This window comes from Paroedura picta, chromosome 8 (assembly GCF_049243985.1).
Source record: "Paroedura picta isolate Pp20150507F chromosome 8, Ppicta_v3.0, whole genome shotgun sequence".
In the NCBI taxonomy this organism is placed as follows: Eukaryota; Metazoa; Chordata; class Lepidosauria; order Squamata; family Gekkonidae; genus Paroedura; species Paroedura picta.
Window position 1 is genome coordinate 43,152,221 of NC_135376.1, and position 27,285 is coordinate 43,179,505.

General features: G+C 45.4%; 1 protein-coding gene across 1 annotated transcript in view; it reads left to right on the forward strand.

The window, feature by feature from the left end:
* The window catches only part of HPSE2 (heparanase 2 (inactive)), a 134,023-nt gene extending 107,140 nt beyond the window's left edge, over positions 1-26,883 (forward strand). The window contains exons 6-12 of the mRNA XM_077349407.1: positions 1,641-1,688; positions 8,168-8,261; positions 10,404-10,510; positions 15,333-15,447; positions 20,595-20,740; positions 22,335-22,481; positions 25,709-26,883. Coding sequence (XP_077205522.1) covers positions 1,641-1,688; positions 8,168-8,261; positions 10,404-10,510; positions 15,333-15,447; positions 20,595-20,740; positions 22,335-22,481; positions 25,709-25,874 — 823 coding nt within the window. The 3' untranslated portion in view covers positions 25,875-26,883. The remainder of the gene's footprint in view (positions 1-1,640; positions 1,689-8,167; positions 8,262-10,403; positions 10,511-15,332; positions 15,448-20,594; positions 20,741-22,334; positions 22,482-25,708) is intronic.
* Positions 26,884-27,285: the final 402 nt, after the last annotated feature.

Genomic DNA, 27,285 nt, shown 5'->3' on the forward strand with positions numbered 1-27,285 from the left:
AGCAGCCAAAGACAGGGGGACCCAGCAAGCCCTGCCTGAAAGAAACTGCTATGGTCCACAGGGTTTGGGGAAGAGAGGGGAGGCTGTGGCAACCCAATCCCTCATCTCCCTCTATAGAAGTCCCAAACTTAACAACAAGTTTGAACCACAAGGGAACTCCCCAGCATCACAGGCAGTCTTCAAGTGCTGTCACTCTGCAGAGATGCCAGCTCCTCTTTTATTGCCTCTTGCAGACTTTTATTTCCTGCCAGCTCCATGTCAGTATCCAAACTCCCAAAATATGTAAGTGCACAGCCACACATCCGGTACCTGCCTCTGCCATGTGCAAACCCAACAGACCTTTTTGAATGCTTGCTCTGGTCCCTGATGTTTGCCTCACCGCCTCCCTCACCTCTGCTTCCATTCAGACATAAGGCAGTAAGGCAGTATTTGTGTGAAGGGTGACTTGGAGCATGTGTGCATTTGGGCTTTGCCTCTTATTTAAGCCTCTCCGTGTTTCCAAGGGAGGGAGGCAGAAGAGGAGCTGCACACATTTGGGTTAGCATGTCAGCAGGCTCCAGCTCACCCAGTTTGGTCCCCCCCTTGTTGGCATTCTGCACACATTGTGCCCCTGACACAAGCACTGAGCTTTTCTCTCTTGCCTGGGGTGCTGCACACATTGCACCTGGCCAGGTACTCTGTTCACATGTACACCGCCCTGAGCCAATCCGCTGGGAGGGTGATATAGCAGTTAAATAATGTAAGTGGGCACATCTGGCAAACCAGCCAGTGGCTTTTCACAAGGCTGTGCCTATAGGTGCCTTCCTCAGGCTGCCTGCAAATGGGAAGAGGTGAGACCAAAGAGATTCTGCCGGCTGCACATGAACAATCAGCCATCTTTCCAGCAGCCCAGGAGACAGAGGCAGGAACCCAAAGCACTTTACTGGGAACAGGAGTGGGAGGAGGAGCCTGGCACCTCAGCCAAGGGCAGCAGGCTGGCCCCGAAGGGACTGACTGCACACATCTCAGGGCCAAACCAGCCCTCCTCACCCCTTTTGGTTGCCAATCCCTGGAGATCTGGGAGGCCTGTGTTGGGGGAAGAGAGGGACCTCGGCAGGGGGTATAATACCTTAAAAGACCCCTCTGGTCCACATTCAGACTGGTCTCCCCCCAGTTGCTCACAGACCAGATAAGAGTACTGAATGGGCTGGTTCCACCCCTGGGCTATATGTCTGACATAGCTGCAGGTTCCAAACTGAAGCCACTTAAGTGTTTGTTTAATTGAATGTTTTGCCCTCCCTTTCTCTCACATTGGGGACTCAAATCGAATTACAAAATAAAATGTGCATAGGTAGTGAAACCTTAAATACACACACACACACACATAGGCCAACAGACCTCCCAGCGGTGTTAACATCATGCCCTGAGAATCTTCCAGCTTCCCCATTTAGAGGGAGCTTAACTCTCCCCAGCAGTTTTTGGGGACAGAATTGCATGAAATATGAGTGTTTCACTTTAAAGTCAGTCTCTGCCAAGATGTCTCAGTGTGGATGGGGTATTGCATAGCTGTCAGTCACACTTGTACACGTGGGGCATGTGTGAGTGTGTATGCTTGGACTTATTCCATGGCCAACGGCTTACATGTTTTCTGCATCTCATAGGTTCATGAAGGTGGCAGGCAATACGGTGGATGCGGTTACCTGGCAACAGTAGGTATTCCTTTTTCTTCCTCCTTTCTGGCATTACTAACCATGTGACAATGAGGACTAATTTGGGCTGGAAGCACAGATTGAACCTGACCGGGATAGGGCACTGCCTTATGTACAAACACAAGCTCTGTAGACTACTCTCTCCCTTCCCAAAGGAAACACAATTGCTAGCCTTGAACAAGGGTTTTGTCTAGCTGGCAAATGCTTGTGAGGCAGCAGAACATGTGTTTGGGAAGCATCTGCATGCATGCATGCTTGTGTGAGTGTGCGTATGAGTGAGTTAAGCAGGCAGGAATGTTAATGCCCCTATTGCTTTAAAGGTCAGTTTATGTGATGCTCAGGATAGACTAAGAACAGGTCCAAAAGGTGAGCCTAACCCTTGCATGCTTTGCTGTCAATGCAGGGCTTCTGGGAAAAGGAACTAGCATGCTTCTGGCAGACAGCCAAGGCTCTGCCATAGAGGAGAGATCATGTAATGCTTACCTCTTGCCTCCCATTGTGAGGAGTTAACCGTAGGATTAATGCTGCCCCTGAGTTGATGCAGTTAGGGCTGAGTCAGTGGGAGACACTCTTGAGAAGAAAAATGATGAGAATCAGAAGAAGCCATCAGAGCAGTATCAGGATGGTAAGAACAAAGTTTGAGTCCAGTCGCACCGTTGAGACCAACAGATTTTTATTTAAGGGAATTTTCCTGTCCACACTTGTAGGCAGAGAGTGAGTAATAAATTAGTACACAGCATGATGAAGATGTTTAACGGATTCCAGGGCGATACAGGAATAACAAGCTAAATTTGTAAGATTATCATTTGCTTGGGTTCAACTCTAGGGGAAAATACAAATATGTCAAGATTGGAGACTAATGGACAGATGGATCCCCAGTGATTAACTCAAACGCTGTCACTGTGCTCCATCTGGACTTAAAGGTGTCACTGGACTCAGATTTGATTCTGCTGCTTCAGACCGACATGGCTACTCACCTGGATGTATCAGAATGACAAAACACAGTTTGCTTTTTGCACAAGTTACCTTGAAAACCACGTGCCTCTACTCTGTGATGATACTGTGTGATGGCTTTGGAAGGCATTTAAGTGACCTGAACAGAATGGAGTTGCCCTGATTTGGTGACATCATTGCAACCAGTCTCATCAGAGCACTGGGGTGCCTTGCGTATAATTCCTGAGGACAGGTAGTTACTGTTGTTGGGAATGAGGTTCATAAACTTCCCTGGAAGATATGGCTGTACAGGATATACAAAATAGCCTTGGAGCAGGTAGGAATCAGGTGGTCAGCCATGATAGCTTCTATCCTGAGGATCTTGTTGCTTCTGTGTTATTTGTTGACTTCTTCAGAATGGTGCTGGGCAAAGATGGCCATGATTTGTATGGGTATTTCTGTCCTCCAGGCCACAGAGGGGTACATCAGGTTGCTTAACTGGCAGTTCTGGAACCATCTCCGAGATGTCAGTACAGCTGATAGTAAAAGTTAGTGATCAACACACTCCATATGAGAAAGGGAAACCCCCTTTCCCAAATAGTATGTTTCTGTTTGAACAAAGGCTTGGGGCTGTCTTCTTCATAATGTCTGTTAACTGTCACAGAAAATGAACATTGTAGAACAGACATAAATGGAATGGATCTGAAAACTTATCTAGACTGGGTTTTTATTATCTATATCTATGAGGTAACCTGTGTGGTATGTATTAGTGTGATATTCTCAAGAAGACTTGGGTAGTATATGTTAGGTATCATGTAGATCAGGGGTGGCTAAACTGTGGCTTCCCAGATGTCCATGGTCTGCCGTCACTATAAGCCCCTGCTAGAATGGCCATGCTGACAAAGGTTCATGGTAATTGTATTCCATGGATATCTGGAGAGCCGTAGTTTGGTCATCCCTGATGTAGATTATTGAACTAGACTAGAGCAAATGAAATGTTTGCCGAAACAATTTGCATTGAGAACACAGTGGAGAAAGATTAACTCTAGAACATGTGCCTGAAAAGGAAGAAAAGAACTGGAAATGATCCACTGGCTTTATCCTACCACTTTGCTCAGCAAAATTTGAACCCTTCCTCCAACTTATGCAGTTCTGCTGAAGTGAGGCTTCTTGAGCTGGAGGAAGGCCTCAAGCTTTGCTGAGCACAGTGGAAGAACACAGGCTGATGTGTAATCGCCTTTGATGGAATGTCTGCTCATCTGGATGGTTGGTATACATCTCTCTCTCCCACTAAGGACAAAGCCCATCTATTGAGGGCACTCTGTACTTCCACTCTGCAGCAAAAATGAGTTTATTTGTTAATGCTCTACAAGTACTAGCCTTAATTCAGTTTTCTGCATGCAGTGTATACCCACCTGTACAGAATGGGTAGTGTTCACTGGGGGTAGGATACCTATTGGAAAAAGATATATTGGCTACTGGGAAGTCTTTAACCAACTACTCTTGTCCCTGTTACTACTGCTGAGGGAGAAAAATCACTTCTCTACCCCAATCACTGCTGTTGTTTTGCTGCTTTTTTGTGGTAGAAGAGTAAGTTTGCTTTTTCCCTTCCCAAACTGCTGTGTATGCACTAGCTCTGGAGCAAAGCAATATATATTACATATGCTAGTTTCTTTTAAAATTAAAAAAACAGAAGTGATAAACTGAGCAGCAATGGAGGAATCAGATATGTAGCTCATATAATTGAAAATGATTTGAAACACTCTCCCCCCACCCCCAGCAAAATTGCAAAGATGCCTGAAAAAAAGAACTTGGGAGAATCATCAGGTTTATCAGACATAAATAAAAGAGTGAACAGCATAAATAGGAAGGGGAGATATTTGATAACCTCTACCATCCCTAGTCCAGAGGTTGCCAGTCTCTCCTTTTCATGGACGTCCCATAAAAGGCGGGGCAGGGAGCGAAGAGGAGATGGTGGGGTTCTAATTCCAAGCAGACCTTCCTGGAACAGGAGTGGAGATGGAAATTCCTGCGTGTTGGGAAGCTGTTTTAATGCAATTAACTGAAATAAAAGGAGGGGTCAGATAATGGGGCAAAGGTTTCTCTACAATAAAGAGGAGTAAAACAAAAACAGCTGCTCTGAAGCCATCGAAGTCTGCTCATTAAATCCCATCTGAAGCTAATGGGTTTGGGGGGATTAATTGTGGATGCTGCCTGGAAAGATATTGAAGCCTATGAAGCTATACTTTGTGCAGAGAGTACTCCAAGGCCTGCCAACGGCTTACATTTCCCCCCCTTGCATTGTGGCGCATGCAAGTAAGTGGCAAAACTTATGTCTATGGGTGTGTGGTGTGATACAGTTGGCCCAGGTTTGAACTTCAGTGTTTTTAGCTATTATACGTGCAGGGGGCAGCCTCCTTCCAGCGCTCTTCAGTGACCTACTGCGAAAGAGGTACTGGCAGAACAAAGATGCTGAATACTCTGTGCTAGCAGGAGTAGACTGGGAGGAAAAAAGCAGCCCTGGACACTAGCCCTACCCCTTGCCTACCCAGACCTCATAACCACAAGGGAGGGAGAGATAAAGTCAGCTAGCCCACCCTGTACCTCCCACAGTTCAACTGGGTGGCTCCCAGCTCTGCTGGCCAGGGCAAGGACACCTACATACTGTGCTGGACTACATGCTTTGCTTGGCTGGGAGCATCCTCCTATGACTTGCTAAACCAGGAGCCACCTTTGTGCGGGCATGTGTAACCCTGCTGGGGTCATAGGTTTGCTGGCTCTGGGTTGGGGAAATGATTGTGGATTTGGAGGGTGGAGTCTGGGAGGGACCGCAATACGATATAAGGCCATAGAGTCCACTCTCCTCAGGAAGGTGCTGGCCGGGAGGGTCCCATGCCACAAGAATTTATGAGACTCAGCAGCCAAGGATTCAACTCAGGTTGTACATATGGAAAAGAAGCTGTTGTGATTTGCAAAATGCAATGATTTCTTCTTAACAACTCAGGTCACAGGTGAAAAGGCCTTGAACCAGTGACAGCTGGTATTACATTGCAATTATGAAGGTATATTCTCTTAATTTCCTGCTCTACCACCATATCTTCCTGGCTATATTTATTCTGTAATTGTTTGTGCAGCTCTGCAAGTGGAAGATCTCCAAGTGGGGCCTGGGAATTTCCTGCAATTACCGCTGATCTTCAGATGACAGCGACCAGTTCCCCTGGACAAAATAAGTGCTTTGGGGGGTGAGCTCTATGGGTTTGCACCCTGAGGTCCCACCCCTCCATAAATCCCGCCCTTCCCAGACTCCATTCCCAAATCTCCAGAAATTTCCCCTACCCACTGGCAACCGTGCCTTTTATTCTTAGCTCAGTTGGCCTACTGGTGGCGACTGGGGCAGTGGGGGGGGGGGCATCAGCCCACCAGGTAATTTCCTATTGGCTATAATGACCAGTTGCCATAATATGCATGAAGAGCTTTCAGCTCTTAGGAACAGGCAATGACTAACCAGGATCAGTATATTTGTATTACGTGATAAATGAAGTCCATTTTAGGTAAAAAGAATGAAGGAGAAACCTAGAAACCTACTTGTCTGCACAGTGGTGTAAAAATAGCCAAGAAACCCACTCTCCCACTTCCACACATTTATGCCTGACACTAGCCAAAGGGTCATGTAAAATTTTCCTGATACTTCTGAAACAAACAAATGCTGCTACACTTCTGATTCCTCAGAGTGCTTCTCCTTTGCTTATAGGCCATGCTGGTCTGGGCATGGAGCCCATTGAAGGCTGTGTCAAAGTTTACACAATTTGTGTTTTAATTTTTTAATTCCAAACCTCATAGCAACTCTACTAGCCAGTTATAGGTCTGAAGTCACATGATATCTGTCCAAACAGTACTTTCCACTTTACTGCCAGAGGTGACAGAAACATTTTATGCTATGCAATTTTTACCTTCTGTGTTATTCTACATCAGTGGTCCCCAACCTTTTTATCACCGGGGACCACTCAACGCTTGACAATTTTACTGAGGCCCGGTGGGGGGGGGGTAGTTTACTCCTCTACTCTCAACCACTGCCCTAATGCTCTCTCATCGCTATGGTAACGTTTAAACATCCCTTCAAAATAAGATACAGACACGCCACAACAATGAACATAAGGAACATTTTATTTTCATGGAAATTTTAACTCATGACAATGACAAATCAATGGCAACCCTGAGCTTGTTTCTCTGTAACGAGATAGTCCCATCTGGGAGTGATGGGAGACAATGACACCCGAAGTGTGTTGTAAAGGGCCGGGGGGGATGAAGTAAAGGGCCGGGGGGGGGGGGAGAAGGCGTCCTTCGGGGCCCACCTCCAATTAGTCGAAGGACCACATGTGGTCCGCAGCCCACAGGTTGGGGATCGCTATTCTACATTATTGTTGTTGACCACCCTGCCCCCTCGGGGACATTTCCATCTTAATGACAAGCCACTTGTTGCTCTTAGGGATTTCAGTTTTCAGTAGGGAAGGTCTGTGTTGACTGTTACAGTAAAGCCCAAAGTGATTTATTTGTTGGGGTAATGAGGTGGGCTCAAATGGATGCAAATAAAAGGGATGGAAAGAACTTGTTACTGGTGGGAAAGAAAACTCTCATCTGCATTGGAAAGCCCATACTTCCTAGTCTGGTATTTTCCGATTTAAAGATTTCCTCACCTGATGGCTAAATCCGCCCAGTGCTTTTCCAGCAAAGATCTACTGTCTGCATACTGTCTACAAGTATTTTCTCTGAAAGCTGTCCGGGCCCCTTTCCCTTCTCTACAATTCATTTCTTGCTTTATGATATTAAATTCTACTCTCCTTTGGAAGCACCAAGGGGCAGATGGGGATTAGTGGTGATGGGGATCTACACATGCCCATTGCCTGTTGCTGGTCCAGTTGTCTCTTTGGGGTCTGTGTGATATGAAGAGGAGACCCTAAGCAGAGTTATGCCCTTCCAAATGCATTGAAATAAATGGGCTTAGAAAAGTGTAAGTCTGTTCAGGGTTGCACAGATACCTGTGACTGTGCAGATTGGTCTGATGAGGTGGCCGTGTCTGGGGACTGGAGTGGCTCTGTACTCTGTACTCCCACTGTGGTCATTATTTGATACTTGCCTTTCATCATCTTGTGATGTTAGGCTTTGTGCATTAAAACCATCAATGCTGCAGTCCCTGTGCAGTTTGTTAGATGGACAACAGGAGACAGGAGAGAGCTGGTCCTGACAGGTAGGGCAGGTGGATATGGAGGTTTAGACAAGGGGAGACAAGGAAATATTAAAGTATGGGCCTGGGATTGTCCTTCAGGAAAGGGAAAGGATGGGCAAGGAGTTCTATTCATAGAGGACAGCCTATTGCAGAAGGCAAAGCAAAGAGTGCCTTATGAGGACTCAGAGGCTACCAGCCACAGTGGACCTTGTGTAGTGCAGTTTTTGGGGAGCCCCAATATAGGCATCAGAGGCGCGGTCTTTAGCCAGGGTGAGGGAGAGCTGCAGCCCCTCTGACTGTTGCCTTCTCGTTTTCATTCCAGTTACTACCTTGATGGCCGAGTGGCCAAGGTGACGGACTTCCTGAAAACGCGCCTGTTAGACACACTCTCTGACCAGATCAGGAAAATCCAGAAAGTGCGTGAGTGAGAGGGATGGCTGGGGCAAGAGGGCAGCATGTCTCCAAGGGTGGGGAGCTTGCAACTGCTCTGAAGTCTGGTGCCTGGGCAGTATGTGTCCAGAGCTAGGAAGGTCTAGTGGGTGTTGTCCTTGAGACTGACCTTGTTGTTCTTGGGCCCTGCAGATCCCACTTCTTAGGCTAAGAAATGTTGAATGAGGCTGGAGAGCAGGTAATGAAAGTTCTCAGGGACTGTCCTGTAGCCAAAGTCTGCTGAGCCCAGTCCTCAGTACAGCACAGTACAGTACAGTCCTTAGGAATAGCTACTCTGGACTGAGACAGGCTGTAGAATAAGATCAGCAGGGATAAAGAGGGACCTGTAGAGAACAAAGAAGTAAGATGAAGACTTTTCCTGGCCACCGTCCATCATGGGAAATATGGTTCTTCTCTGTGGAACTCTGAAATATTTGATCCATTGTTGACTAGAAATGTTGGTTCATCAAAAGAGATTTGTTTCATGAGCTGCCAATGTTTCATCTTGTTTTTGGGTAATGTTTTCATGTGGGCTATCGAGCAGATCCCAACAGGGATCTATTACTCTGCTTGAGAGGCAAGAAGCTCATCGACTCAAGCACAAATATTGGGACATTTGCCACTAAGTAAATCAATGCGGCACTTTCTCCCCTCATTTCACTGCTTCAAGATGCTGCTTCCAGGTAATGAAGCCTGCTCTGGCTAATGGCCAGGCTTTCCAGGCACTGTGTCAGCTGTTCTGTGCAGAGGCAGAAGGGGCTGTAAGCTGGCATCCTTAATGTCCTTGTGCTCACTGATGCGCTTTTGTTTGCTGGCGCCGTCTTGTCCTGGCTAGTTTGTGCTGCCAAAGTTGGTCTCGTGTTACAATGGCATTTCCCAGGCTGGGGATGCTGATGCCACTCGGTTTCACTTCTGCAGGTATTCAGGCATCTTCAGGTATTCAGGCCAACTTGCGTCTTGGAATCTGGGCATAGTGGGGAAGCACCGGCTGCTCTAAGACTAGCATGGCACTGTATTATGTCCCAGATTATGTGACTGAGCTTGTCATAGGCTCTGATATGGCTAAAAGAAGAGGTTGCTCCATAGTTGTTACTAACATAATTAACATCTACACTTGATAACTAATAAGCCGGGGACACAGTCATGTAGACTGTGAAGCTGGTCTAACCAGCAATTTTTTAAAATTCTCATTTTGCTGTTACTGCTTTAGTTATGTCAAGACCACTTTGCATATCACATCTGTAAATGCATCAAGGGGTTGCAGCTAATCCCAGCTCCCTGGCATATGCACTTGTATCATGCATGCACTGGAAAACACATATGTTTTATGCACATGTTCCATATTTATGTGTACATGTTTTTTAAAAGGCAGTATGTGCAACAGCTCTACTGCTTGGCAATGGTCAACTTTCTGTGCCCAGACTTGTAAAGAAATTACAGTTAACATTTCAAAGCGACAGTGATGGCAAATGTGCATGTGTGCCTTAACTATTCTGCCATAAAACTATACTGTGCATCCTTTGTTTTGAGTGAGGGTGATTGATGGCCAAGTCATGGTGGCTCTGGCAGGATTTCCTAGTGGCCACATGACATGCCATGGTTTGGGAGAAAACAGTGGAATCAGGAGGGATTCTTCCCTCTGCAAATGAGACACTGAATCAGAAAAGGTGCATTTCCTATAGCAGTTGCTTAGGTGCATGTTCTCTTCTTCTGCAAGGAGAGAGGACTTTGAAGAGATGTATCCACAGATAGCCAGTGCAGAGGAAACATAACAATACTTAGTTGGTTAGTCTGCTGTATGGTGCTCCTCATGAGGCACAGGACACAAAGGAATAGTACCATGGGCACTGAAATATATAAAACTGCTTTATCTATTGGAGTAGCAACTTTAATGCAAGTGCAGGAAATAGAAAGCTGAATTGGTGCAAGGAAATGGGTGGTGAATGATGATAGGTATGTTCCTTTTGAGCCTCATATCTGTTCTGTCCTATCCTGACTGCCTTTTCCATACCCTTTGGCCTTATTAGCCAATCCAAAGCAGGTTTACTTGGGTTTACCTTTCCATTTCATGGGTAGCACCTCCTCCCACATGATTGCCAATCACTTGTGCCTTTTCCTTTTTGCAATAGGTTGTCCATTCCCACATCCCTGGAAAAAGGATTTGGCTGGAGGGTATCGGGGCCACCTCAGAAGGAGGCACCACCAATCTCTCGGATTCCTATGCTGCCAGCTTCCTGTGAGTAAATGTGGTGGTTGCAGTGGCAATGGGGAGAGAGGCTGCTGTTTAGTAGAGATTTTAAATGGGAGATGAGTCTGGGAAGAAATTTTGAATCCAAGACTAGTATGGGTCTGTGTTACTTAGCAACTGAATTAATAGGATCCTGCTAACTTCTTCATTGTTCTAATTGAGATGAGTGACACTCTTTGGAGCATATCCGCCCTCCAGAGTGAAACGCTAAATTTGACTTTTAGGTGACGATGGCCAAAATGGTGTGCCAAGATAAGACAAAAGAAATCATAGATCACTTGAACTGTGTACTTCCTTCCTTAAAGAACAGGGTTCTGTATGTGAAATTAAGTATCTTTGTGCACATACAATCAGGTGTATGTGGCAAGTAGAGGGCAGGACTTCCCGCTGTGAATAGCCAGCACTCCTTCAACGTTTTGCCTCTTTGTGTTTTCTCCAGACACCTGTCTGTCTGTGCGTTGACACTTGAGATTATAGGGGACTTCTTCTCGGTAGACCCCAATGGGATATGGTATTTTCAACATGACGGAATCTTTATGTTCCAAAACTGATAGATAAGGTTTTATGTTCCAAAACTGCGTGTATCTTCTACAACCCTAAAGTCAAATAGGAGTCCAATGGTGGTGCCTGAAAGACAAACACCATTTATTCCAACATAAACTTTCACAGAATTGTGTGTGCCACCTATTTTGCTGCTACAGACTAACAAGGCTACCCCCCTGGAATTAACAACCCAAGATTCAACTGCATGAATATATGTATAGAAATACCTTCTATATAATATAATACTAGCAATAAAGTCTGTTGCACAGAAAAATGCTGCTGGGATATATCTGTGCCACTCAGCCCCCACCTCAGCCTGCCCTTTGTCTCCGCCATCGCTGCTCATCTCTAGACGATAAAGATCAGTTCCCCAGGCACGAATGGCAACTTTCGAGGGTGGACAAACCACAAGGAATATTTGCAACCATGGGATTGTCAACTATTAGGTTGAAGGGGAAAGCTCTCTCCTTTCATGTGTGCCCCTTCAAATGGAATGTATGTCCACGGAAGCCCCTGCATCGCTCTCGGAAAAGCAGCAGCGATGGCTGCCCTCAGTGTGACAAAGACAGGCAGAGAGATGGGGAGAAAGAGAGAAAAATGCATTCTTCACCTCAGTCAGTAGTTGTTAGAGGATTCCTTCACAGCAGGCCTGAAGGGAAGGAGGAAGTGCAGAATCCTTAGCAAGAGCTACAGTTGGCCCTGAGTGGGGGATATTCCACCAATAGGAAAAAGAAGAAGAGTTGGTTCTTATATGCCACTTTTCTCTACCTGAAGGAGTCTCAAAGTGGCTTACAGTCACCTTCCCTTTCCTCTCCCCACAACAGACCCCCTGTGAGGTGGATGAGGCTGAGAGAGCCTTGATATCACTGCTCCATCAGAACAGTTTTATCAGTGCCATGGCGAGCCCAAGGTCACCCAGCTGGTTGCACGTGGGGGAGTGTAGAATCGTACCCGGCTCGCCAGATTTGAAGTCCACACTCCTAACCACTACACCAAACTGGCAGTCTGGATTCATCAGCCATTGCTGGGCAGTTCCCTTGGACTGTAGGACATGCTAGTTAACCGGTGAGCCACCCTTGATCACAAGTTCATTTATGTGGTATGATGATGACAACCCATAAGAGAAAGGCAGACAATTGACAATTCGTGATTCACATGAAAATCAAGTCAGGCCTATTGCTATAGAGTAGGGACTGAACAAGAGCAAAACATAAAAATACTATTAACTCAACCCCAGGGGCCTTGCCAGACAGACCATATGAAACAGGGAAATGGTACTGGGATATTTTATTGGATAACATCTTATTTGGTTCCCATGGGACAAAGTAGAATTTGATTTTAATGCATAGGATGAGGTGCTACACAAACTTAACCAGTATTCCTCTGTGCCAAAGGCAGAAGTTGGTTACAGAAGTTATGGGTTCAGATTCATATCTCAGCTATGCAGCAAATCAGTGCTTTTCTGTTTCAGTTGTAGCATAAACATAGCACATTAAAAATGCTATGAAAATGCTTAATAAGAAATTTCCACCAAGTTCTCTGTTTACCAGAGAACAACTGGAAACTTTTTCAAATGGTAAAAAGTACTGGACAATTAAGTTACCCAGAAGTTGTGGAATTTCCTTCCCTGGTCTGTTTTTCAGAAGAAATTAGATAGCTAGTTAACAAGATCTAGGGAATACACTGCCTATTAAAAAGACTGCATTTAATTAAGTCTCTTTCCATCTCTTGTCATTTCATCCCATTTCATAGTTGTTCCTCCCAGAACAAAGATCAGTAAAGTACATTCAGTACACAGACTGACTGTACCAGGGACAAAGATTATCCAGAACTATGTATTTGTGATTGTACACAAGTAAAAGTTAAAAAAGAAACAACCTGTGGTACAAATCCCATTTTATAAGACTCTCACCTTTCTTTTTCTTTTTTTTAAAGAATGAAACATCATTCATGTTTGGCTCTTGAAACTGCCAGAGGTATTCTTCAAAGTTTATGGGGGAATGCCTGATAGATTCCACAGGCCAGGGAAATAACTAATTAAGATTTCTGGTGACTAAGGGTGGGGACTTCAGTGCTCTGTCCCAACTCCTTGCCTCTCGCTATAATTCACAGAAGCATGAATGTTTCAAAACAAAGAAAATATACAAGTTTATGTTATTGCATAATTAATATAGGTCATATAATCCAGTTTTCCATTTTCCAGAATGTGGAACACATGGTATAACAATTAAACAAAGGACTCACAGTTCTCCAAACATCTTAATGTTTCTTCCTTTCCTTTCTTCCTATCCTTACCCCCCCCCCATGCTTGTCGTTGCTCATTAGATGCACAGTGAACTGCAGTTATTTCCCTTTTCTTCTGAAAGTATTATGAATTTGGGAGGTTTCACACGTTAGCACACCCAAGAGACTGGGCTTTGGCATCTTACAACAGCTCGCTTTGACTGCTCACTTAGGAAATGAATCTCTCTTCCTCTTGGTAGGGAAAGGTGATGTCATAGGCTACAGGTCTGCAAGGTGGGGAGTTAACGGGGGAGGGAAGACCCGTCTTGGCAGTTTTTCATATGTTATAGCAAAGAAGAAGAAAATCACATGGGACATTTCCAGATGATTGAGCTAATGTTACTAAATCCATAAAAAGAGAATTTGCAGTCCCATAAGATGGAGTCAGTTTCATCCACAAAAATTAGTGCATAATTCCTTCCCCTCTCAAATTAATTTATGTATTCTGGTGAAATTTTGATTTTGTATTTGAATTGGTACTAGGTTACAAGTCATGTTGGGGGTTATTCTATGGCAATTAATATTATACTTGTGCAGATGTAGTAAAAGATTTTGCAGGTTAACTTATGTACAATAATGATTTGTTTGAGCAAGGTAAAGTGTTCCTTTCCATATATATCCTTCCCATTCCCATTGTAATTGTGCTTCTCGTTAGCAAGGCCTAGGGCTAAGCTTTTAATATCTCCATTTGAATTTAGTGATCCAAAGAGAAATTGAAACTTCTAACAGTTATATGTAGTGCACAGAAATGGGCATTTTAATGGATTAGACCATTAGAATATTTTCATTAGATCACAAAGCATCCACAAATATTGGATGACCATGAAATTGTGAGAATTAACATGACCTTAAGACTGTGAGAATCAGCAGAAGCTGGAGTCTCTGAAGGCTTATGTATTAGTCAAAAAGGCTCCTCTGTGTCTTTGAATGGCAACTGCATTCCTCAAAACACGTTTTTATAAACACATGCCTTGGAGCCTGGATGAGTCACCTGGGAAGGAAAGGGTCCTCATTTGAATTTATGGAGACCCTTAAAAGATAAAATGAAGATGTGGTTGATCTGTGATGGAAGTGTAGAACCCTACCCTATGTGTGAAGCAACTGTCACTCGGTCAAGATGGCTGCTGTTTCATTTCAGCTAACTGAATTTATTTGGCCATTGGTGTCCTCAAGATTCTGTATCTCTATGCGACATCACACTATTCAAACCTTCCTAGAAGTAATTAGATTTGCTTCTAAATTGTGGAGCTTACTGTGAGATAGTATTGCAGTACTATGGTCCAACAATATGTGTTTTCTATCGAGTAAGTCCACCTTGTTCCAGTGAGATTTATTTCCTCTAAAGTATGTATACTGTGGCAGTTCAGATTTAAAATAAATAAATTAAATGGAATGACTCCGTTGTGTTTTATTGCTGTGCAGTCGCTTTGCTTCTCTGTAACCTCTGGGACCAAAGTCATGGAATTGGTTTTTTGGCTATCACTGAAGACCTCAGCTGGGATCTATATAACTGTGTGCAGTAATTCCAACAGAGCCTTTAATGGAAAAGGGGAAAATATAGAGAATTAATGTTGTTCCCAAAAGTAAATATCACTAGACATTTTCACAATATCATATCATGCTAACATCTAGAAATTTTTTTTTCTTGCTATAAAGATGGAGGACTTACCAGAGTACAGAAGCATGAAAGGAAGTCAGTTTGGTACAGTCTTGTACATAGAGTAGAGTATTAGATAGGGACAGGAAAGGTTAATGACAGTTCACCCTATCGACTGCCTCACAGGGTTGTTGTAAGCACAAAATATATGGTTCTCTGAGGCCACTGCCCACTTTGTGAGATCTGTCATAACACATCAGTTGCTTAGGAGGGTGGCCACAGTTTCCCAGTCTTGACATCCTACTTAAAGGACCTTTTGGCATGGGGATGCAGGCTGCTGTTCCTCTCTGTGAAACATGAATAGTAAATAATCTGCTTACCTACCAGGTGGCTGAACTCTCTTGGAATGCTGGCCAGCCAGGGCATTGATGTTGTGATGCGTCACTCGTTTTTTGACCATGGGCACAATCATCTTGTGGACCAGAACTTCAACCCACTGCCGGTAGGTACAGCCCCGTAACTTGCCCTGTCAGCAATCCTGTTTCTGTTCATCTCTTAGCTCCGTGGCTACTGGGTTTCCCTCTTTCCTGCTAAATCCATGGCACTGCCCCTCTCTCTGCCTTTCATTTCCCCGCTTGCTCTGCATCTCTGCTCTGTCAGCCTGGGGCTGGCTGTCCCTCTCGCTTCTCCATGCAGCACTCACCCTTTCTGCTTCTTCCTCTTGCAGCGTCTCTGCCATATCCCCCATCTCCCTTTCCTGTTACCAGTCAGTAAATCAGGGGATTTGTGTTTGACTTCTGTGCCCTTGACCTGTTCCTCAGACTCTTGGCTGCTCCACAAGAAAAAAAAAATTCTACGCGCAGCTGAAAATCCGCTGCTCCTTGTGGCCTGTTTGAACTCTGCTTGAAAATACATTTTTCCAGATTGGTTTCTTTCAGTGCTAATAGGAGACATTAGTTAATGTCAAACCCAACATGTTGAAAGCAGATGGGGCAGGGTTACCTCTGGAGTTGGAACTTTGTCCATAGTGAGAGTCTCTATGGGACCCTCATGGGGTGTGCATGAGCAAGAAAGTCAGGGGGGCTCCGTGGAGGAAGGCACCAGAGAAGGGGAGGGCAATGAGGATTCCGGAAAACATGCTGAAGAAATGGCACCAAAGGAGAGACAGCCAGCTCCTTAGGGAAATACCAAAAAAACTGGGGAAATGGGGCTGAATGAAGTTTAGATTTATAGGAATGAAGGTGAAAGGAGTTCACAGCTCCACGCAGCAGGGCAGTTCCCTCCCGTCTAATGCAAACCCGCTCATTTGTAGCTCTTCAAAAAGGCTGAGGGGGTTTGCTGTTCCAAGTACGCAAGGCTCTAATAAGGAAACCGTATGTAAAAGGTCTTTAAAAGTAGCAGGTTTTCTTTTCATCTTTTTTCAGTCTAATAAATTCTACACCTTGCAAGTGGAACTTTTGGCAGCACTGAGACGCTCTGGATCTCCCCGGCCAAGAATTTACAAGCCTGGTCCAGGGTACCAATCTGAGAGACACTGCCAGCAGGCCCCTGGAATGTAGACCGGGGATCTGGGAAGCAGAAGGGCAGCCGCAAAAACCGAGCCCTGCCTGTAATGAGCTGTGGATTCTGCATTCTTCTGCAGCTGGTCTCTAGGAGACCTGCGACTATCTGAGCTGTTGTCTCCCAGCTAATCAGCTATTGGTCCAGGCTCCCTTTGCCACACATCTTGATGCATCAGGAAAACATTTGGGATACTTTCACATTGTTCATTAGTAGACTTTTCTGTGAGTGGCTTCCTAACACATGTCTCTATACATGTGTGATGTGGGATTCTTTCTATGCAAACTATTCAGGATCCCGACTTGATTTCTGTCCGGGAAAGATAGTTGGGAAGGGGAGGAGAGGAGCATATTTGGATGTTTCCAATTTTCTTACCCTGTGCCTTTATACAGAAAGGCCAGCAATTAAACAGGTATTAAGTGATGGTGTGGAAGAGGAACTGAGGGACATGCCAATGGGACACATGGAATTCTACTTGTGCTAAATGCCCCCAAACTAAGCTAGCTGCATGTTGCTAACCAGGCACCAAAGGAATTGTGTGACTTGCTGCTATGGCAGGGTGGCTGACAGCATCAGGACCTAGGGGTCCCAGGCATACAGAAGAGTTCCCCATGCAACTTATAAGCATTTCCAACAAGGGAGAACTCTTCTCTCTTCCCTCTACCTTGAGCTCAGTCCATTGCACGTCATAGCAATTGTTTGTTCTCCACAGTCTCCCTTTTTAGCCGGTGCCTTTCCCCTTGACCAGAGCAAGTGAGGGGAACTGGGGCACTTTTAAGCATCAACAAGGGCAGGGCTCAACAAGGCCAGACTGTGAACCTGGCGTGAGGTGTGGCGGCTGCTCTTTTCCCGTGGGAGCTATCAGGGAGATGAAAGCAGCTGCTTGGGCCTAGGCAAGGCTGCTAGGATGTGAAACTGAATCCTCCCCCCTCCCTGCAGTGACAAAGACTTTTCCACATGCTGCCTTTCCTTTGTGCAGACCCTCTGCTGCCGAGAGACGCCACGGCATCAATCACTGCCTTGGCCCGGCTGCCCATCAGCTGGTGATGAGCTTGGGCTGAGGGCCCAGCAACAGCATCATTCTTTTGCTTTCCGTGCCACCGAAGCTCCAGCTCCACAGGAATGAGAGCCGTTGCCCCAGAGATGCTCTGCTGAAGCAGATGCTATGACAGCCAAGCTCTTCTCAAGTAGCCCAGAGTTCCAGCATAGCTCTGCCTGCCAACAAGTGTGTCTTTCAACTCTGCCGCTGATGAAGGTTAAATAGAAAAGGCAGTACCTTATACAAATAGAGACTTTTAAAAACCAGGAACCACACATCTGTACTTACAAGGATATGAATAAGCTTCTGCTCCTGCGGCCTTTTGGTTAGCAGGCAAAATGTTCACAGTGTAGCGACCTTAGAAAGACATATGGTTTTGTGTGGTGTTGAACTAGGGATCAAATCCCCACTTAGAGTACTGGGTGACCTTGGTAAGTCACTTGCTCAGCTTATCCTATCAGAGGCCTGGTGAGGAAAAAAGGGGAGGAGGAGTCAAATATGCCACCCTGAACATCTTAAAGGATTAAAGTGTGATAGATAGAAAGTGCCTCCAAAGGACATGTTAGTGTGAGTAGTGGATCTGCTAAACCTGAAGTTTGTATCACAGAAATGTGTATTTTCGTAACAGAAATACAGGATGAAGTGAAAAGTGCTTTCTTCAAAGCATCCAAGGAGTCATGAATGCTGATGCCATTGCATTCAGCTCCTCGGCACTCTTTGGTTCTTGGATGTGTATGAAAGAAGGGATAACAAGGGCCTGGGGTGGTGCATGCTCAAGAGACACCCTAGCCAGGGGCAGTAACCAATATGGCAGGACCCCAATTCCCAGATAGTAACAGTAGTGTTTGACTTCCATCTGATGCAGTCCTAGACAGGTCAGCAAAAGTTTCTGTGGCATACAAGACAACCACATTTCCCATCTGCATCTTCTAGAATCTGCCCTAACAGAGGTTCCGGAGGAGTCTGTTCCTTATGTGCCATGACATGATCTCAAGCACAGAACTGACAGTCTACTGAGCATTGTGCAGCCCAAGAACAGAGATGACAAGATAGGAGTGTTGGGGAAGGTCACTGGTTAGCATCAGGGAAGTCTTCCCATATAGCTCTATGGCCAGAGTCCAGTTTCAGCTGAGTGTGGTGGGGCACTCTATTGCTCCTTACTGTTTGTGCAGCAGTGCCTTACAGGGAAGGATGGATGTTTCCTGTTCCTCAGCAGCCCTCGTGCCACCACTGGGACAGCCACAAGCACTCGACTCAAATACTCTTGGGGTTGACATCTTTCTACCCATGCACAATATCTCACACCCCACTCACAAACCTGGGGCCAAATGTGTGTCCTTCAGTGCAAAGGAGAAAAAGGGTGTCCCTTGGGTTTCTGTGTGACTCATAGTTCACTGGGGTTGTAGCTGCCATATCAGGTGCATCTTGGGATGACCCTGCATTGACAGAGCTTCCTTACAGGAGGTGTGTTGAGGCTGCCACCTAAAAAGCCTCCTTTAGATAAGGTCTGAGGCCTGGGGTGGAGGGGACAGTCATCCTGCTTAGCAAGGGGGACTTCAGTAAGGTACTGGCCAGGAGGGTCCCATGCCACAACAAATCAGAAGACTCAGCAGCCGAGGATTTAGCTCAGGCTGTTCATATGGAAAAGAAGCTGTTATGATTTGCAAAATGCAACAACTTCTTCTTAACAATTCAGGTCACAGGCTATAAAGTCTGGCAACTATGAAGAATCTCTTAATTTCTTGCTCTACCACAGTATCTACCTGGCTATATTTATTATGTAATTGTCTGTGCAGCTCTGCAAGCACTGCTTTTATTCATTGCTAAATGGCAACGCTTGGGGGTCATACTGTTTCTTAAAGACAGACAGATGGGGTCAAATTAAAGGTCTGTCCAGAAGTATGTCTTATATTTAATGGCAACCAAGACCAGATGCTTGCGAAGAATGTGCAAGAGAGCCTCCAGCCAGGACTTTAGCTCTGCTGTCTCTTGTGAAACTCCCTGCTTTCTGCAGCCTCTGTAGTTAATGGGGACCACTGTCTTCTCACAGCCCAGATAATAGGACTGATCTGGTTATTCACATGGTTTGCTTGGCCTTTTCTTAACATCTGCAGTCCATCGAAATGAGTTTGGGATGACAAAAACCCTGTAAGCACCTTGGCTTGGAGTAGTAAATTGTCTGTCTCACACATGCATCCTAAGCACGTATTGCTCTAATATTTGGGACTGGTGGCACACTTGTTGTTGGGCTGCATCTCATTTGCAGGCCTGAACATGCATCTCTGAAAGGAATAGGACGTGAAGTGTGGGGAGCAAAACCACAAGCTCCATTGTGTGTTCCTCTGTGTTTTCCAGCAACAGCTCTCAAAGGGCTGTGTGTGAGAAGAGTCTGTTAGGCGGCTGCTACTTGCCAGGTTACAGGAACGTTTCTTCACCATGTGGTTAGTGCACAATTTCATAGCCCCAGCCTGGCTATAAAGCTGTACTGGGCCCCTGGGAATGCATCCTGTAATGGCTCTGCCAGCAGACAGGCATGTCTGCTTAATAGGATTGTATGACAGGCTGTCTAATTCACCCAGTTTCCAACACCTTCTGTCTCTAAACACACCTGTGTAAGGAACCCCGAGGGTCATCTAGCAAACCTTCCTGCAGTGGCACTGCTGAACCAGACTCACAGACGTCTCATTCAATAGAGCACTGGGAGACTCAGTATGAGAAAGAGCTCCTGCATCTCTGGCAGTTACTGTGAAGAAAGGGAGAATTTGGGTAGGTGCTGTCTCTGCTAACACAGGACTAACTGTCCTGTGCAATCCAATAAAAACAGGTGATAACAGGAGACAATAAAAATCTAATAAAAGCAGGTAATCTGTCCTGCATTTAAGATGGTATATATTTATTTAAAGTTTGCTGCTGATACTTTAAGTCTAGTTTCCTGTGACGTTTGCAGCTATCTGGAGTAGGCTTGTAACGCTGGGTCAGAGATCCTATTCTTTGCATCACTTCTTTAAGGGGACTATCCTAGGAATAACCCACAACCCCTCTTTTGGCAGGATTACTGGCTGTCACTGCTCTACAAGCAGCTTGTTGGGCCCCGGGTACTTGCTGTGCATGTGGCTGGACTGCAGCAGAAACCTCGCCCTGGAAGGGTGATTCGTGACAAGCTGCGCATCTATGCTCACTGCACCAGCTACCACAGGTGAGTCTGTGGGCCATCCCATGAGGCAGGCAGAGATACATGATCAAAGATGGAGGCTGGAGCAGAGTACGTAATACCCAAGAGAATGTACTTAGCACTGACCATACCCTGTAGAGGAGATTGCCAACCACCACAGGTATGCCTTTGTGCTCCGTCCTCTCAAGGTGCCGGGTGGGTCTGAACCCACCAAAGAATGGAACACAGTTGTTGCTGCCAGTGTCAAGGTTATTCCCCACCCCACCCCATTTATAAAATAGGGGTCTGAGTTCTTTTGCTACAGCAAGAAAGTTGGTGATTGTAAAGGACAGAGTAAGAGGGCTTGTTTTGTTTTGGCCTTTCTGTCCACCACCGCCCATCCAATTTTGCATCCTTAGTCGCTCAGGTTGTGCAAGTATAGAGGGGGGTGGGAAATACCTCTGGTGATGATAGGGATGAGCAGCTATCTCTGGGACTGGGTGAGAGCCTTTGTGGCACAGTTCCTATCAAGGTGAGATCAAGGGAGTATATTTCCCCTAAGGCCCCAGTGTCTGGTTACAGATCCCCTCTCCCCACATTTGGGGCGCCCAAACTAGCTAGTATTTCTGTGATAAGACTTTTCAAAGCATCCTGTGAGTGCAGGCCTGGGACTTCCCTGCATACACAGGTCCCTATTGTTGCTCCTCTGCACAGTCCAGATGCTTTCAACAAGCCTCCCCCTCCACCACCCTCCTCCTGGAGGTGGAATCCTGGCCAATGACTGACAGGAAACTGGCAACTGGGACAGGTGGGAAGGAGAGGCAAGCAGGCAGGGACAGGTGGGCAGCACCTTGGCTCCATCGCATGCCCAGGGTAGGGATGGGGAGGGGGAGGCAGAGATGATCAGAAGGAAAGGAAACTTCCCTGCTTTTAGCATTTCTATATACGCTTGCTTAGCTCAGACCATGGAAGTACCTCTGTGGTCCTGCCTGGGGCAACAATAATATTTACAAAGTACATTTCCTAATAGGTCCAAATGCCTCCCATGATCTTGGTAATCCTTCCAAAGTAATGTTAGCGGACCAGTATTATTATCCCCATTTTACAGATGGAGGCTAAAGCTGACAGAGAGGGGCTTACCAATGAATTCAAAAGCTTGAACTGAGATTTCACCAGGGTGCTCTCAACTGGCCTCCACTAGCTCACAAACTTTAAAAGCTAGAGCTTCCTTGAGCCATATATTCTTGTGCTATTAAGCCAGTGGCTCCCAGGTGAGTTCTGGATCTGCTTCAAGGTGCTGGTCCTAACCTTTAAGGCCATACGACATCTGGGCCCAGCGTATCTGAGGGACTGCTTGACTGAAGGACACTAAATTCATTCCAACTCTAATAAGCTGGTGGCCAAAAAGAAGTTTGTCTGGCCTCAACCAGGGCTGGGGCCTTCTCAGTTCTGACCCTTACTTGACAGAATGAACTCTCGGAAGAGCTGAGGCCCTGATGGAACTGAATCAGTTCTACAGGACCTGCAACTCTTCCACCAACATACGTGACATATGTTGATTGTTAAGCGGCAGCTGGCCAATACTGCAGTATCTTGGGAAATCTGGATATGACTCTGCTGCTCCCTCTTGTTCTCACAGCCACAATTACGTCCGTGGGTCTGTCACGCTGTACATCATCAACTTGCACCGGTCCCGGAAGAAAATCAAGCTGGTGGGTACCCTTAGAGACAAACTTGTGCATCAATACGTGCTGCAGCCCTATGGTCAGGAAGGACTGCACTCTAGGTGAGTACTGTCGCCCTTGTAGAGAAGGTCACTGGCAGAAAGGCTTAGGGCCTTAGAAATGTGGGGATGCTACTGACACCAAGCTAATCTTTTGTGCCAGATCTGTAGGTCTCACTATCATCTATCTACCTGTCTCTTCCAATACACTATGATGGATCTACTGAAGTTATTTTACTCTCTGTTGTCCCTGCCAGTTTATATGCTTTCTTCCAGTTCTGGATTACTGTGTGAATGCCAGCCATCTACCTACATCTTACACACTGTAATAGGGCTAATCTGTAAATAAGATTTCAGTCAAATCCAGTAGTTTACCCTACCTTATACTAATGATAGCACAATGATATACAATGATGGCACAATAGCTAATTGGCAGCAATCTCTAGTTCTCAGTCTATTCGGGCTCTTGTTTTAACAGAAGATGCAAAGCAGGTGCTCTGTCACTGAATTATGGTTTTCCCTGCTGCGGGCATACAAAACAACACTGGTCTAATGGCTTCCAAAAAGCCTTGTCCAGACACACTGTCACCATGTAAATAAAGGACAAGGTATAACAGTGGTACATAAAAAGTGGTCCAATGCCCAGATTCATTGTTATTAATTCAACTACAGTGTTTTTAAAACTGTAGCTACTGTTTGTGGTGTTTTCTCCTGTGTTTGAGGTAAATTATCTGTCCCAAATCATTTTAGCTTCATCTGTTCCAGAAGGTGTTGCAGCACTCCATTCTGGGCTGTCACAGAGGGCCAAACTAGACATAATGTTTTCCCACCAAATTCCTCTAACCGGGGCTCTACCATAATGTTACAGACAACTTATGGGAACTGATTTCCCAAGTGCAGTATAGGCCTGATCTGAATTGGGGCTCCACGTGAAGGAAAGAGGGGCTTCAGCCTTCACCTATGCCATTGTCCCAACCCATAATTGACCCCACAGGGTGTTATATGCTTATGATGTTTAATTCCATGGTTAGTCTTACCTACTGTTTCTGCTTTTTAGAGAGCATAGCCTCTGGGGCTATATTTTGAAAGGAAAATCGGCATTGGGGAAGAGAGCTACTGCTGAAAATCACCCCCACGCTGTTTTTAAACAGAAGCAAGTAAATTTTTCCTAATGGAACATAAAAGCAGTTTGAAGTGGCCGTGTTCTTTGGGACAGTGGTCTGAGGGGAAAGAGCAAAGAGGTCTGTTTCCCTGCCCCCTATCTTTGCCATCAAATCACAGCCTCAACGGCATTGTTCTGTCTTTTAAAAAGGCAGCAAAAGAACCATGGAACTAGAGGTCATGTGTCTACTAGTTGCTGATTGGGCTGTTCTTGTTCTTTTATATGAGAGTTAGTACCTCATTAAACAGATAACGAGTTTTGCAAAAGCTATTTGGTATAAATAACTCCCAATATATTTCATCTCAGCAAGTGTCCTGTCCTCCTTTTTAATAGTATCAGAGCCTTTATCTTCTTTATTTTTGAAGTTGTTTTTATATATATCTTCATTTGCCATCCTGCCATTTTATTTACTTACTGATTTAAACATATTATCTCACTCCCACCAACGCTGTTTGTGTGTCTTACAATCCCATAATATACCGTATATACTTGTGTATAAGCCAAGTTTTTCAGCACAGTATTCACATTGAAAAAGTCCTCCTTGGCTTATATGCGGGTATATATGATAATTGAAATAACAGCCTGTTCCCAGTCAGCCAATCATTACATTGCTTTTGAAAACCTCTTGCAAGCTGAAGCTTGATATGGCTGCTTGTAAGACAGCAATGGTTTGACTGAGGGACTCAGATTTTTTTTTCCTTTTGCCTTCACTTATTCCAAACTATTCTTTTGGTTTCTGTGGGTGGGGTGGATTTTGGGGGTGCTTTGGGGTTTACTGTTTGTTACTCCTAGTGTTACTTTCTTCTTTTTTCTAAGGGGCAGCATTGTTTGCCTTTTCTTCTTGGGGTTGTGTTTCTTTTAAAAGTTGATTTTTACAGTTCTTTCTTTCAGTGTTTAGTTTTACAGTTCTTTATTTCAGTGTTTTGTTCTGGGGAGCACTGCAGTTGTAGTTAGAGTTGTCCATTCTCCCAGTTTGGTAGCTGTTGTACTTGTTGTAGGAGGTTGCCAACTCCAGGTACTGTTGTTCTGCTCTGGTTTGCTGGCCCTCCTTTGCACTTACAGAGCTAGTTTACTGTTTTTCTTTGAAATAAATATTCAAAAAAATTTAACCTACTGGTGCCTCAATTAATGTACATTTACCAGTGACTGCTGCATTTCCCACCTTTAGCTTATATGCGAGTCAATACGTTTTTGTGGTAAAATTAGGTGCCTCGGCTTATATGCAGGTTGGCTTATATGCGAGTATATACGGTAATACAAAATAAGCAGTTTCTATTGGTGATGGCAGGGAGAAATTTGTTCTAAATGTCCATCCCAAGAACTTTAAAATTCCATTGAGACATACCTTCAACATGTCTCATCAAGGTTATTTATTTATTTATATTTATATCCCACCATTCCTAGGTATGCTGTGCTGCTGTATATTGAGACATAATTGTATACTGTTAGTATAGTCCTAAAAAGAGGAAGCAGCTATGTTCTGAAGACTCAGAAATGAATGCCAGAATAGGAGGGGGGATGAAATTAAAATGGCATGCAGCAGGAGGCACCGGGTCCTATATGCATCTAAGCATCCACCCGGATTAATTAGTGGAAGTGTAAGCGGAGTGTATTGTGCATCAGGAACGCAGGAACCACCTCATTTTGAGCCTTTGGAGAACTCTTCATTAGTTGGCTTTTCCTCCTCTTTGGCACACTTCAGTTGCAGAGACTAGGATCAAATTCCCTTGGGCCTTGATGTGCACATGTGAAAAACAGAAAAGCCGTTTTATATGCCCTTAGACCAGATTTTTTTTTACTTGATTGGCAGTCAGGCACAACGCCTGATTTACAGTTGAACTCTGTTTTAAATGCATGTGTGATTTTTAGGTGTCTTATTCAGTGCTGCAGTTCGCTGACTGTTGCCCAGTGGAAAAAGTGTATGGCATCATCCTTAGGGCCAAGCATCTTCTGTCCCTGAGGATGCAGAAGAGAGCCAGCACTGGCCTCCAGTATCTCTCAAAGCCTGCTATCAGGCTGTGCCAGGCAGAAACCAGTATACTGTTCCTCTTGGGCTCTGGGGGTGAGACCGGGTCTTCTATTTTGGGCGGCTGAGGGCATTCTCATTCAAATTGCTCTTTTTATGCAGGTCTGTGCAGCTTAACGGACAGCTGTTGACCATGGTGGATGATGGATCCCTGCCTCATCTAAAACCCCGCCCCCTTCGTCCTGGCCGGACCCTGGTTATCCCACCACTCACCATGAGTTTCTATGTGGTAAAGAACATTAATGCTTTGGCCTGCCGGTATCGGTAGCTCCACTCACACCACTGCCAAGCACAGACCTGCTAGGCTTCTCGAGGCACCTCTTGGCAAAGTGCTGACTTCTCAGGTAGGTATGGCAGGCGGCACAAGGAAAGATGGGCAAGGCCTCTGAGAAACCTTGTGGCTGTCCGTAAGCACTGGCAGGCCACAGCCCTCTCACTGACAGCAGCTGTTCTGTTCTTGACACCACCCCTGCAGTGACCAGTCTGTGCTGAACTAGGAAAGGAGGTGAGCATTCTCCGCCTGCCTATGTTTGGTCAAATCCTTTCCTTCTTCTTCTTCTTCTTCTTCATGGAAAGAACACTACACTAGAGCCAGCAGGAACTGCCTGGCAAGCTATCCTGCTGAAGGGTGGGATACAGAGATTGCTGCTGCAGACACTTGGAAGAATAGGGAAACTTGAATCCTCTATCAAAAAAATGACAGATCCAGGGAAGCTGCCTCTGCTGGCCTCTTTTGTGTGGTGCTGACAGCCTGGGAAACATCTCAACCCTGTGTCTTCTGCAGAGACAATGGCCATAGCGTGAGGACTTTGTGGCACTTTGTGGTCAGGTGACAAGGCTCGGAGTGGGGGGAGGACTCCTGCCCTTTCCTTACAGAACTGTGCACAAGCAAGATGCACCCACTGTACACTTGTGGTTCCTGTATCTGCCGCGGACAAGAAGGACCTCAGAAGCCTTTAGGCTCTATTCATGTGGGAGCCACTCCCCCTGCTGGCAAGAGGCAGAAGCATCCAAAAAACAGAGCAGCAGCAAACTATGCAACTGTTGAGTCTCAGACGGAGCACAGCCAGAACATCCTCTTGCAGACAGAAGAAGCCAATAGTCCTGAACAGTCAGTCCAGATTAGCATCATCAGGGGGTTTGCAGCTGCTCAAGTCCAGGAGCGTTGCAGGGTGGGGAGAAGAGGTTTGGTCTTGGCCACTGTTGATAATGCTGCCTCTTGGGAGCATTAGCTGTAAATGTTAATTATTAAATTATATTTTCTGAAAAACTGAAAAGGATACTTGAATATTTGGACCTCTATATGAATCTTGCATTTTTTTTTCCTCTAAAAGGATTAAGGATGTTTGCTGAATAAGAAATTAGAACCTTTTAAATGTTAGAAAGTTGCCATTGTAAGCTCATGGTATTTGCTTCAGCATGCAGCATCCTTAATTCCCTTTCATCTGGGTTTTGCATTTCCCTGGGTGTTGCAACTAATTCTAGGTGGACCATGATGCACCAGTCCTTCCAAGTACACCTCTATATTTACTAATCCCCAGGTAGTTCTCCAGTTATAGGAACGCCGTTCTGCAAGTCAGCCCTTCCTCAGCCTTTCTAAGCCCTGGATACTGCAGCACACATGCCTTTACTCTAAAGACCTTTGAGGCACATACTCAAAATTAGGGGGGGGGGAGATC